The sequence below is a fragment of the Athene noctua genome, chromosome 10 (genome assembly GCF_965140245.1).
Source record: "Athene noctua chromosome 10, bAthNoc1.hap1.1, whole genome shotgun sequence".
NCBI lineage: Eukaryota > Metazoa > Chordata > Aves > Strigiformes > Strigidae > Athene > Athene noctua.
The window spans coordinates 24,285,669-24,298,617 of NC_134046.1; the positions used below are offsets into that span (position 1 = coordinate 24,285,669).

A 12,949-nucleotide genomic window follows, 5' to 3' on the forward strand; every position below is an offset into this window, starting at 1 on the left:
CGAATTAAATGTGAATTCATCTCTGTGTAAGAACCATGATTTAAAGAACTCTGAAACTATCTCTTTCTACAGCCCACTACAGGCAGGGCTGTTAAATGGTTCTTAGTCTGGCTGTCTGGTTTGGTGGGGAGCCTTGGGGTGTTTGGGGGTTTTGTTTTGATTTTGTTATGAATTTGGAAATATTTGAGGTAGTTTCCTAAAATAAATATACTTAGCCTGTAATTAGAGACCAAGTGTGAAGGCCTGTTCGGTGGGTACCTTCCAGAATTGGTGAGACTGCCCAACTTGTGGTTGACTAGGGAATCCAACACAGTTCAAGGGCTTAATTTTGGAGGCAGAAAACAAGCTCTGACTTGAACAGTCTCCATTACAAACATGATATAGTTCGTGCTACTGCATTTCTGCTTAAATAAAACCATTCCAAATGGAATGGTTTGTTTTAAGTGACTTTCCTAAACATATTTCACGAATGATAAAAACTAATATGAAGTGAAGGCATTTAAAAGTCATTATATAAATGTCACGTGTTCTTCCATTCATAAAGTGTCAGCAGACAGAAGCTAATCTGATTTAGCTAGTGCTCAGTTTTGCTACTGGTGCAAAGAAAACTTGAATAATTTACAAAGTATTTTACTGAAACTGTAAAGCCATGCAAATGTTTCTTTGGGTCTTAGCAGATGTACTGTTTCGACAGATTTTTTTACCCTTCAGAGTACCTACAGTGCTGGAAGGTACATGTTATGTGGCTCCACTCAGGGTACAGTGAAATGGTTTTATGATTTCTGAATATTTGTGACTGTAACTGAACATCCTATTCTGTACATAGGGTTACTGGTGGATTATAGTTAATTTGCTGGTAAGAACATTTCACTTTGTTTTATAAACTGAAGTATGGAATTGCTAGGTTATAGCAGGATAGGAAGTGGTAGCAATAATGGGATGAAAATGATATTTGCCTGTTAGAAAGGCAGGATTGAATGCTACACAAGACACACTCAGATTAAATTTGCCAGGGAAGAGCTGAATAAAACTTGCCTTGTTCTGCTAATTCTTTTATGCTGGGTTAATTTTGGCTGGCAAAGCTTATTGACTAAAGGAGCATTAACATTTGCATGCTGAATAGTAACATGGGGTAAATGGCAATGTTTTCAGTCCATCTCAGAAGGCTGAGAAAGGTGGTAGTGCTTCCTTCTCCATCTGGGTCTCCCTGGCAGGCAAGGAAGAGCACCCCCTCTTTTTTAGGAAAGACAGCACTTCTACTTAGCAAACACATAGCAAAGAGAAACTGAAGGGGATTTCATACCCATAAAATAACTTAGTTTGAAAATTGCCTTGGAGTAAGGAGAGAAGCTGAAAGAAGAAAAAAATTGGATGACTTCTGTCTGCATGCAAGCGCCTTGCTGCTTTACTGGTCTGGAGACAGATTTTATCTGTCATGTTATACTGGGGAACACCAGCCCTCTGAGGGCAGTGGCATCTCCTTTCTTCCTTCCACACATTTCCAGCTTTCCAAAGATGATTTTTAGGCAGCAGCACTGATGTCTCTTTCCACTCTTCCTGTGGTCAAGGCCAGAAGGACTGAGCCTCCGAGGGACGGCTGGAGACACCTCCTTTGTCTAGCTGGGTGGTATAGAAAAGTCTAGCACCAAAACAAGGATAACTCATAACCACAGTGATTAAAACTGCAAAAGCATCAGCCATTGTATTTGGAGGTATTTGCATCTTATTTCTGAGTCTTCCAGCCTGCAACTCGTGTTCTTTCAAACCCCTTAGAAATGAAGACAGAAGTAGGAGCCCGCTGCGGGTGGTGCACGACACCAGGATCATGTGCACATGGGCATTTGGCTTTATCTGATTGAGATGTTATGTCTTGTGGTGTTAGACATTTTACATGCCCAAATACTGTGTTTATGGATGACATGAAGTAGGTGAAGGAACACGCTTTTTAAAAATAGCACAAACTGTTGCATAAACTTTAATGAATGTTAGGTTCAGAAGTAAATTCCAGAAAATACCAAATTCTCATGATGTCTAAAATGTTCTTTGGTGGTTTGGTGTCTTCCTTCTGTGTGACCAAAGTGATCCGGTGTCACAGGGTTTGTCCAGCTTTTTTCACACATTGATTTCACTGTTTCCTTTGAAAAAGTAATTTTGTGAGGCAAGCCTAAACTGTTTTTGGTATTTCATCTAAAATTACAAGCTTATGTGGAACCTGTGAAGCACTGGTAATTAAGAGAGTTAATGGGGTGCTGCCTGCAATTAAGTCAATTGCTTGTGACAAGAACTTTTTTGTTTAACCTTAGGTTATCATAGTGCAGTTGTGTTGGGAGGTTTTCATCCGTAAAACATGGTCTCTGCCCATGGTGTTGGGTTTCTTAGATGTTTTCATGGCTCTTAAGTCGAGATTTGTTATTTGAGATGTTGATTCCCCTTCCTCATGCACCTTGCAGGACAAGTTTTTTAGAGTTCTGACCTTCAGTAGAAGGTGTGAATCTCATCGTTCTGCTGCCACAAGACTTTGATATGTCCCATAAGCAATTTAAAAAGTAGCAAGCTGTGCTTGCATCCAGCAAAAAAGCAAGCTCAGCCTTTTCTAGAGTGCCAGATTTAGCCATCAAGATCTGAATTCAGCTCCTGATTTTCTGTAGATGTGTAGCAACAACTCAGACAATTAAGTACATCTCAGCCTGTTCTGTAGCTCCTGCTTATTGAATTGTGAGCATCCTTGGGGCAAGGGCTGCTTTTTATGCGTTTGTAAGATGAGTTACCACTGGGAAACTTCGCCGTGCTTCACTAATACAGTTAACAAATAGCAGGCTGTAACTTCACCGAGGGTGACTTAGTGAAGAAGAATGTTGGCTGAATGCTGATACATAATGAAGCTGTAAATTTTTTTTCCTGATTTGCAAGTTGTCTAACGGCATCTGCTGTTTGTTCACAGAAAGCAGATTTTCTCCTTTAAGATACTTTAAATGATATGTGCTCATAATTGAATGTACAGGGTGTGGGAATAAAAGGTCCTAAATGCTATTAAAAATTTATAGCATAGGCATAATAATAAAGACATAGAGCTGGTACATGTGAGCAGCTATGTCAGTAATATCTTGAGCTCTTCACAGTCCCAACTGCTGTGTGTCTGAGCCTGCGTTTGTTCTCAGTGTCTTTGGGAGAAGTCCTGGATTCCTCTGATAGTGGATTGGATAAGTCTTAATGTGAAATGCAAAAGGTGATTGCACTAAAAGTCTTCATTTTAAATTCAAAAATTGTTTTTATTTTTTCTTCCAAAACATGCTGTTGTTCATCTTTATTTCTAAAAGCCATTGGATTTTTAAAATTTGAAAACTTTTGCAAAATCATGACATTTCCCTGTAGAGGCAGTACTGTTGACAAAACAGAATTTAATGAATTAACAGTTGCATTCGGGTACCAGCTAACACCACCTAAGTTCACTGTCAGAGCAAAGCAAGTTCTTGGCTTACACTGCAGGGTGTCAGGGCAGTGTGCTGTCTATTCCCACCAAGCTGGGTATCTCACTATCAAACTCGTGACTGTAGGGCAGACTAGAACTGCACTTCTGTTCATAAATCCACAATAAACCAACAGACAGCTACATAGGAGAAAGCTGTCAATGGATCCCACTGCTGATTTCATATCTTAAGGCACTCTCTCATTAGAAGAGTAGTTGCAGTACATGAACAAATGTACAGATTTGGCACTTAGATGTGAAAAAGTAGTGATATGAACAGATGTTCATTCTGCTGATTTTAGATACTTGATTTCTGTTCAAGGATCACAAGTGGCTCTTCAGTTTCCTTTTCATCACTAATGTGGGCAAGAGATGTTACAGCTTCTGCATGACAGAGGTGAACCCTTCCCTCATTTGCTGACCTACTGCTCCTACTTACTTCACCAAACACACCTTAATCTGTTCCAAAATGAGGACTTTGTCCAGTTAGGCAAAATTAAATAACCATCATTAAATACAACTATGTGAGTTTAAGTATTTAAAAAACGCGCACCAAATATTTATGGGCTAACTGGACACAGAAGTAGAAGTCCCTATGTCAAGAAGTCTAGCTAATATATCCAAGTTGTGTGCCAGGGAGGAAGACATGCTCGTACAAGCGTGTGGGCAGGAGAGGAGAGGGTTTTCAAATGTCCTTTGCTATAACGTGCTAAACAGACAGTGTGAACTTGCTGAGGAGGGATCTCTCAAAATAGCAAAGGGCCTTTTCAGAGTGAGGCAGGACAGTTGGCTGTCTGAAAACCAGCAGTACAGAGGCCCAGGCTCATTCACTAGCAAGCATGAGTTTATTCTTGAGTCATTGCCACTTATAACGTGTTTAAATAGTTTAATTTTTTTTTTTGTTACTGAAAATTCAGGACTTTAAAAGGAGGAACTTAAACACAGTGAAACTGCAAAGCAGCATAGCTTTCTAGTTTGGTAACAGCCATGCTTCAGACCCTGCTCTTACATGGTTATAGGCATTACTATGTAAAAAATATTTGTGTGTGGTCTTATTTTTCTTTCTTTCATTTGATCCCCTCTTCTCAGGGGAAGCGGATGTAGTTTATTTCCAAATAAATCTATTAGTCCCTCAAAAGTAAGTAGGCAAGAAACTTGGCCTCAGTTTTTAATCTGTTAGAAATCTTCTAAAGACTCAGGTGAAAGCCAGTCTCTTGCTTGTATAACTTTCAAAGTCTTAGTCAGACCCCATATGTTACAACCTGGAGGAAATGATGCTTAGGGATGACTAACAGAACATGTTCCTGCTGTTAATTTGGGTGTCATTCCAGAAATTTAATTTGTAAGCTTTCTCTTTCATTTTGTTAACACATTTACTTACTAATTCCAGTCTTTGCTGTTCCCTACTAAGGAACTTAATGAAGGGATAAATTTTATATTAACAAAGAGAAGAATTTGTTTGCCCTGTCTGCAATGAGTAGGGAGAAGTAGAGAACGTATATGTGTTAGATTAGCAGAAATATGATTTGCGGGCAGGAAACTCATTTTAATGTAGCTTCCTGCTGCAAACATCATTTTAGTCCAGTCTCCCTGAATGGGTGTGTAATTTACCAAGAGCGAGGCTGTAAAGTACTAATTGGGAATTATTTCTTCCTTCCAGAAAGAAGAGAATAGATTTCAGTGGTTTGATGCTTAAAACTGACCATGCAGTTATCTGATTTGCAACAGGAAAGCTAGGAAAATTAATGAAGGAAAGATAGTTTACAATTTATAACCTCTTCTTACCACTTGTTTAATATGTTAGATTGCCCTTCATAGTGAAGGATACATTGTATATTCCCAACCCAATTAATGCTTATTTATCTATAAGGAAGGTGAAATCATGGAGCCATAAGCCAGACAGGCTGTGTATGAGAGTGGACGGTGTTTGTGACTGGTGATGCTGTGTCTGAAGACACCATGAACGCTTGCTGGTGTGGTTTATTCCTCAGAAGTGCTCCATAAGCACTTAACTGCAGGAGCCCAGAGTAGCTGTAACGACAAAATGTCAAATTTTCAGCTCAGGGTTAAGGCAGCTGAGCGTGGATCAGCACGGCTGCACCGGGGAATGCCTTTTTAAACCAGCCTGTTTGTAGGCTGCGTGGCAGTGGATGCTGTCTCCTATCTCCTTTTGTGTTTTGTATGACTTAGTGCTTTCATTGCCGCTAGGCATGGTTCTAGCTATGGCACTGCAGTAAAATAACAGGCAGTCGGTGAGACTGCATCGTGTATGTGTTTGCAAAGCTGATACAGATGTAGCTCTGAGGGTGAGAAAGCTCCTTGTTACTCTGTCCACTCCCTCTGGTGCTCTGATACTAGCTGTGCCACCATCAAGGTCTGTACTGAAGTTTTTTTCGGTTTGAGATGGAGAAACAAGTTAAATGTATGGATTCTTTCTTGGCAGTAACACAAACCCAGCAGCTGTCTTGCTTCTTGCTTGGTTCTGTTTAACTTCTGTTTGCCTGGAAAAGTTGGACCAGCTCAGTGCGATTTGCTGTGGTCTCCTGAAGATTGAAGTTTGTTTTAGAAACCTTTGAGCTAAGTAGTAGGCCCAAGAAGCTTTCAATTATTTGAAATGGAATTACAGTATTGCCTCCTGAGCTAAGACTTTGTGTCCCAGCAAGGAGAGAAAGAGCCATGAAGTGTGAATGCCTTAAAACAAGACGAAGTCTGTAGATATCTGCAAACTCATAGTGATATCTCCCAGATCACATCAAGAAGAAGGTTTCCCAAGATTCAAGTCCCATGTCTTGAGGAAGCTCAGAATAGCAGTAATGCCATAAATGCAGTGGAGCAGACTGACAGACAAGCTTGTTGCTCAACTTGGCGTGATGCTGCTGTTGCACTTGTGAAACTATGGAGGAGCAGGGCTGTCGTGTAACTCAGCGTCCCTGAACCTCCTTGTTCAGCTGTACAATGTTGTAAACATCTGCTGCTGCAAGATAGTGTGATGGTTGATGATTCCTTGGATGAACCTGGAAACTTGCTTCATTCCCCTAGATTTTGGTAAATCTGGGTTATGCAAAGTGATGCCTTAAATCCAATAAAATGGATTAGCTTTCTTTGGCATAACCACTTCAAAGATTCCTATTCCCCATCTTAAAATCTGATGTTCTAAGGTTATTTCAGGCTTACACCCTTAGGTTCAGCATAAAGACATTTCACCTTGTGTGGATTATATGATGGGGAATAAGTGCCTGTGATCCCAATGAAGATTTTTGAGTTTGGATTAAACCCCAGTTGAGTCATGCAGTTAAATGGGTGGTTTTGCTGCTTCAGAATAGAAAACAGTGCAACTGTTAAGCCCTTTCAGAAACAGCTTATGCTTTGGCCAACGACTCACGTGTCAGGTTCAGCCTGGAGGAATTTAGGAAAGGTTGAATCCTTGCAGTGCGGCACTCCTCCCGTGGCAGAGAGCTCAGCGTGCAAGGCTGGCTGCTCTGCCCCAGGCCCTGCCTGTGCGTCTTCCCTGCCCTTGCCTCGCCATCAGGCACTAGTACTGGTACCCAGGCTTTCTTCTGACAGAGGTGCTCAGCTATCATTCTGATGGAAAAAAAAAAAATCCAGGTTCTTTCTACTGTAGTTATAGATAAAACATATTTGTCTGCCAGAATCACTTTGTTGCAATTGCCCATCTTAATACTTTGATTTCAGACAACAGCCTGAATGATCTGGCACCCATAATATGTAGAATATACAGAATATGATTGTCTGCAATGTCTGAAGGATATTTTTTAAAGTAGCAGTGGAAAATTTCTCACAGTGCTCAGAAATCTGGAAATGAGAGTCAAGGGGTATGGTATTACCTTTTTTTAATTAGAAGGTTTTTAAACAACTGCTGGATCTTGTCGCCGCCTTTTCCTTTCTCTGCTAGCCCACACTCTGCTCTTCCTGTCTCACACAAGGACTTGCTCCTTTTCCTCCTTAATAGTAGTGTGTCTGATTTATTCTACAGGGTTTAAATTAAGAGGAAACTCAGCAGTAGGGGCAAAAGTGATGGATTTGAAAGCAATTCTCAGGCTCTTCATTCCGGGCTCATTGGACAGCACATGCTTTTTTTCTCTTTTTTTAAACACAGAAAAACTGCAGTTGCTACAGAGCAGCAGAAATACTGCCATGCTCTCTGCTGCTGGCTTTGGGGGCATGGGGTGCTCCTGGGGATCTGGCACTGGCCCCCTGGGGCACCCTCCCATGCCAGCCCAGGTGGCTGCTGTTGCTCCGGGGCAGTGTTAGCTCTGATGCTGCTCCATAAGCTGTAAAAAAACCTGAGAACCTCCTCAGCAGCCATGGTGTAAAAGGCAAATGTTCCACACACCACTGGAGAAGCAGCTTTTCTGTCTTCCAAGAGCCAAAGCATCGTTTCAACCTTGCTTTTCCTCTCGTGAAGTCTCTGTGTAAAGCTGACTTGTTTGTAGCTGCAGAAATTCTCATTCCCATATCCAGTTCTTTGCTACTGCAGGTGAGGGCAGGCTATCAAAACAGCAGTGGCCTGATGCCTGTGAATCTTGGTTACAAATCAGCTGGCTGCCAATTTAATTCAATAGGTATATGCTCTTATAAACATGCTTAAGTGAACTGAGGAAAGGAGCATGTCTAAAGTATGAACTAATTAATATTAGTGGTTTGTGAGCCTTTACTTCTGTAAGAAAGAAGAGCTACGCAGTTGTACCTTTTAAAGAACAAAACCCCTTTGTTTCTAGGGCAGTGGGGAAGTGCTCCCAGCCTAACCAGCTGTTCAGGGGAGACAAACCAGGTGACAGTGGTGTGGTCTTCAGTAAAACTCCCATTTTTCTCTTTTACATCATCTAAAGAGGCTGGAGCGTGCATCTGAGCTGCTTGGTGTTGGGGTCTCCATGTAGCTCATGAGGTCCAGGCAGCCCCGTAGGCCTCTGCTGACCCTGCGGTGAGGAGGAGAGGGGGTCTGTGTGCTCCTTGCAGGGTCACCACATCCTAGAGTTTGTGGTAAATGCTTCTAAATTTCTATAGGAAAACCAGAGTAGTTTGACATTCCTCATGTTTCTAATCTAAACAAATAAGTATTTCCATGCAGCCAATGTGCAGCCTATAAGAAGAGGCTGAAGAACAGTTTTAAATCCTTCCTTTGCTAACTTTATAGAGGAGCCTGTAAAATTAGGCAAAATAGCAAGCAAATAAAAAAAATGTTTGTTTTTTTGGAGGGTGGTACTGTTTTTAACTTGTCTCTACAGAAATAGGCCACACAGCCCAGTGCTGTTGCCGAGGAAGCTCACTGGGTGGTCACTGCCATCACTTCCCAGGAGCAGTCATGGCAGCAAGACGGCAGCAGCGTAGTGGTAAAACCACTCTTACCTGGAAGTGAAATCCTCTGTCTGTTAATTCAGATAACGAGCCTCACAAAACCGAAACAAGCAGTATATAGATGTGTGTTGATCCACCAAGCCACAGATGTGTGTGTTTGCCTGAAATATTAATGCGTTGAATAGCACAGACATCTTTGTTCAGAGACAAGTCTTTGTCTTCTTGATACTGGATTTAAGGCGAGTGCCCTAGTTCATACACGCTGCTCATCTCCTGCATAAAAGATTTTATAATTGCTCTTGATATAAGCATAAAACCAATCTAAAATTCAGAATACCCTAGCAGTGCAGTGCCTTTATTTTAGTTTTGTTCACTACTAATAATATCTTATTTTGGATTGTAGGACAGAAAACTCACAAAAGTAGAGAGGCAGAGATTTAAAGAGGAAGCAGAAATGTTGAAAGGTCTACAGCATCCAAACATTGTGAGATTTTATGACTTCTGGGAATCCTGTGTAAAAGGCAAAAGATGCATCGTGCTGGTTACTGAATTGATGACCTCTGGAACACTAAAGACGTAAGTACTGCGCTCCTGGTGAGGAGGCTAAGAATAGCGATGGAAATTTTTAGAAAAATCCTACTTTCATATTCTGAAAAAAGGCATCTCCAGATAAAAAAAAAATATAGAGCTGTTCTCTGGTGCCTGTCATTTGTCCCTGCATTTGAACTGCATTGATCTGACAGGAAGAATTTTGGCCTCCATCTCCCTTTCCCTGCTCTCCTGTTTCAGTTACACAACTAGAAGCTGTTCTCTGGTGTGTTTCATCTTATGCCTGTGATGTTTTAATTTGTCAGAGTGTGTTTTTGTGATTGCTTTTGTGGTTGTATTTGCATGTTTTGTTAGAAAATTCGGATAGAATAGCACTTGAATGGTAGAATCTCTTTTTGAAGCAGAAGGTGCTCTAGGTTATCTACTAAATAATATTAATAGCTTTTGGTACTGACAATCTTGTTAAGGTTGATACAAAGCATTTGGCATAAATTCTGGAACAGATTTTCAGCCCCAATGGGAGCAGTACTCATTGCATATATCTGTTGTGCTACTCTGCCAGTGCGTTAGCAGGTTTTACATCTTTTCCAAAATGTACCTTCCCAGTCAGTGTTTTAGGTAAATGGAAAAAATGCAGGTGCATGGTACAGAGGTCAATGCCTTGTGGTTAAAAATATGAAACATATTCTGAAGCTGCTTTCTGCATGATGAATTGCTGTACTATTAGTCTTGCAAATATTTGGTTGTATTTTCACCAGAAATGCTTATTATTTTTCTCCATAAAAATGAATGCTCTAATTCCTCCTTTGAAAAGATGTATTCTTTTCAATTTTGTGATATTTCTGAGCTGCTATTATGATATCTAATAAGGGGCTTTTATCCAGAATGGAGTTTCAGCTGCTAAAGCCCCTAGAATCTCTCTAATAACACTTCATTTTCTTTGTACCCACTTCTGTGTATGTTTGTGCTCTAGGTATTTGAAAAGATTTAAAGTGATGAAACCAAAAGTTCTGCGTAGTTGGTGCCGGCAAATCCTGAAAGGTCTTCTTTTCTTGCACACAAGAACTCCACCAATAATTCACAGAGACTTAAAATGCGACAACATTTTTATTACTGGACCAACTGGATCTGTGAAAATAGGAGACTTGGGTCTGGCAACCCTCAAGAGAGCTTCGTTTGCCAAAAGTGTGATAGGTAATCTTCCTGTTCTCCTTGGTTTCCTTCTGTTGGTATGGTGGTTGTCTTTTTAATATCTATCTTTCACATTTTTTATTGGTGTTTTTTTGACTTGTAGGTTGGTAGCAGATATTAAAGTAGTTTTGTGACTGTTCCCTTCATACCACTATAAAAATCAGTAGGGAATGGTATCATGACTTCCTTTTCTCCTTCCTTCTGTATTGCAATAGTAAAACACTTTTTTGGTTTGTTTTTTAATTGAAATATTACTTGGTATCCCCAGATCCTTCTCCTCTCTCCTTCAAAAGGAGCAGCAAGGGTTCTCAGCAGCTTGTGTGCCTCAGGAGGATGAGAACAGGCTCAGTGCCTGCTGGGGGAGCGGGTGGGAGAAAGAGGAGAGGGGAGAGAAAGAATGCTCTGCTCTCCCGAACCAAGGGAGTGCTGCAACAGCCTGGGGAAGCCCTTGGGAAGTCTTCTGCTTCTAGTGATTCTGGGGCAGGGACAGATACTTTTGCTGAAGGGAGAGGCAGTAGTGCCCTGTGGAGATGGGCTTCTTTCCTTTGCAGAGAGGTCGCAGGGGAGCTGGTCTGCCTGGAACACCTTACCCCTATTTACTGGGGCATCAGCAAAACAGGCTGCTTCTGCAGGCAACTGCAGAGCTCATCCCTGCCTTGACACTGTCCTGGCAGAGTTCTGCTGAAACAACATCTGCAATTAATTTAAAATCAGTCGGTCTGAAATTTCTACTAGCTTATGCAATAGCTGGTGCACTTAGGTGGTGCCAGTGTGAGGAGTGTTAGAACTTGGGTTTGCTTGAACTGGGAGGACGTTTTCTGAATGACTGTTGAAGGATGTCTTTTCCTTGCAAAAGTTACATTTAATGTTTTGTGTATAAATGTAATGTCTCTCTGAATTCACAAACATTTTGTGGTGGTTTTGGTTTAGTTTTTTTCTGTGGTTTTTTTTTTTTTTCACTCAAGCTTCCATAGCAAATCTCCCTTGTTCAGATCTATAGGTGGTGGTTTTAGGAAGCTGCAAATTCCTGAGAAATTGTGGTGAAAGTGGGGGACGTTATCATGCTTGCGGTCATATTTCAGCTTACAATATCAATGAAACTTAGATTCTAGGTAATTAGTCAGCGAACTGATAGTGACAATTATTGTTCCCTTACTATATGTGAAAATAGTATCTTATCTTTTAAGCAGTGGTTGCTTAAATAATTATTTTAGCATCACAAATTTTCAGATATAATAATTCTTTACAATTACTCCTATAAAAGTATTAACCTTAATGCTTAGGGGACCCCAGTATCATTGAAGTCAAAATGATAGAAATTTTGGATATGTACTTGCCTAGACTACTTGTTAGTCTGCTTAACCTTCTTGATTTTCATGCAGTCATGTTGGTTTATATCTTTTAAGTTTCTCTTGGTTTTAGCTTCTAATAATTGGTGGGGTTTTTCCTGTTGAGGATCTGTATTTCTTCACTTTTTTTTTCAATATAACAATCGTCCATGGGATATAATGGAATAATATCAGTAATACTAATACTGGGAATAATATCAGTAATACCAGTACAAGTTTTTGTAAAATCAGTTGTTACACAACACCGTCAAAGCATGCTCCTGTCTAAAAGAAATTCAGTATGGAAAAGAGCTGCAGGCTGGTGGCAGGGTGTCTGCATTCATTTTGGCAATGTAACTAAGCTTCTCTTTTTTTGAGTAGTGCTGCTCCAAGGAAGGAATTAGGAGGGCTTGGAAAAGCTGGTGAGATGAGTAATTCTGCCCCCTCCGTAGATGTAGTAGCTTTAAAGGAGTATTAGTAGCTGCAATTTTACATCGGCTTGAACTGAATGAAGTCAGCATGGCTGAGGTCCAGTTTTTCCCTTGCTGCGTTCGTGCCATCACTGATGCTCGTGTGACCTTGCAGTGTATCTCTGCAGGGAGCCCAGCCAGGGCAAAGCTCCTTCTGCCAAGAGGAGTTGAATAGATGGCTTTATGTTTAGGTGGTCTGTTTTGTGTAAGGATATCTGTATGTATTCCTTCCCACCCCCGAGGGATGGGGGGGGAAAATGTAGTTTTCATCTGTTTTGGAATGGTGTCAGGCATTTCATTTGCTTCTTAGACTATCACTACCACTTTTTCAGATTTGCTTTAAATGCTCCATAACTCATGAGATTCACTCCTGCCTCCAAGTTATGTTCCTTCTAAAACAAGGTAGCAGCTGCAAAAAAAATTCTCTATGGCATTTGTTAACCATCTCAGAGCAGCAGCCACTGCCTATGTGACAGCCGGGAGAAAAACCCGAGGAGCAGGCACTAAGTTGAGCTTTCACGATGTGGGTCTGGCTGATTTACAGAGCCTGAAGGAATGAGTGTCTTTCAGGTAGAAAGAACATAAAAAAGGAGAGATCGATCCTGAATTCTGTGAAATTCACTTTGCAA

General features: G+C 40.8%; 1 protein-coding gene across 14 annotated transcripts in view; it reads left to right on the plus strand.

The window, feature by feature from the left end:
- The window catches only part of WNK2 (WNK lysine deficient protein kinase 2), a 120,171-nt gene that overhangs the window by 30,090 nt on the left and 77,132 nt on the right, over positions 1-12,949 (plus strand). For all 14 annotated transcript variants that reach the window (XM_074914332.1, XM_074914333.1, XM_074914335.1 and 11 more), the window contains exons 3-4: positions 9,186-9,358; positions 10,305-10,525. In XM_074914332.1, the coding sequence (XP_074770433.1) occupies positions 9,186-9,358; positions 10,305-10,525 (394 nt within the window). The remainder of the gene's footprint in view (positions 1-9,185; positions 9,359-10,304; positions 10,526-12,949) is intronic.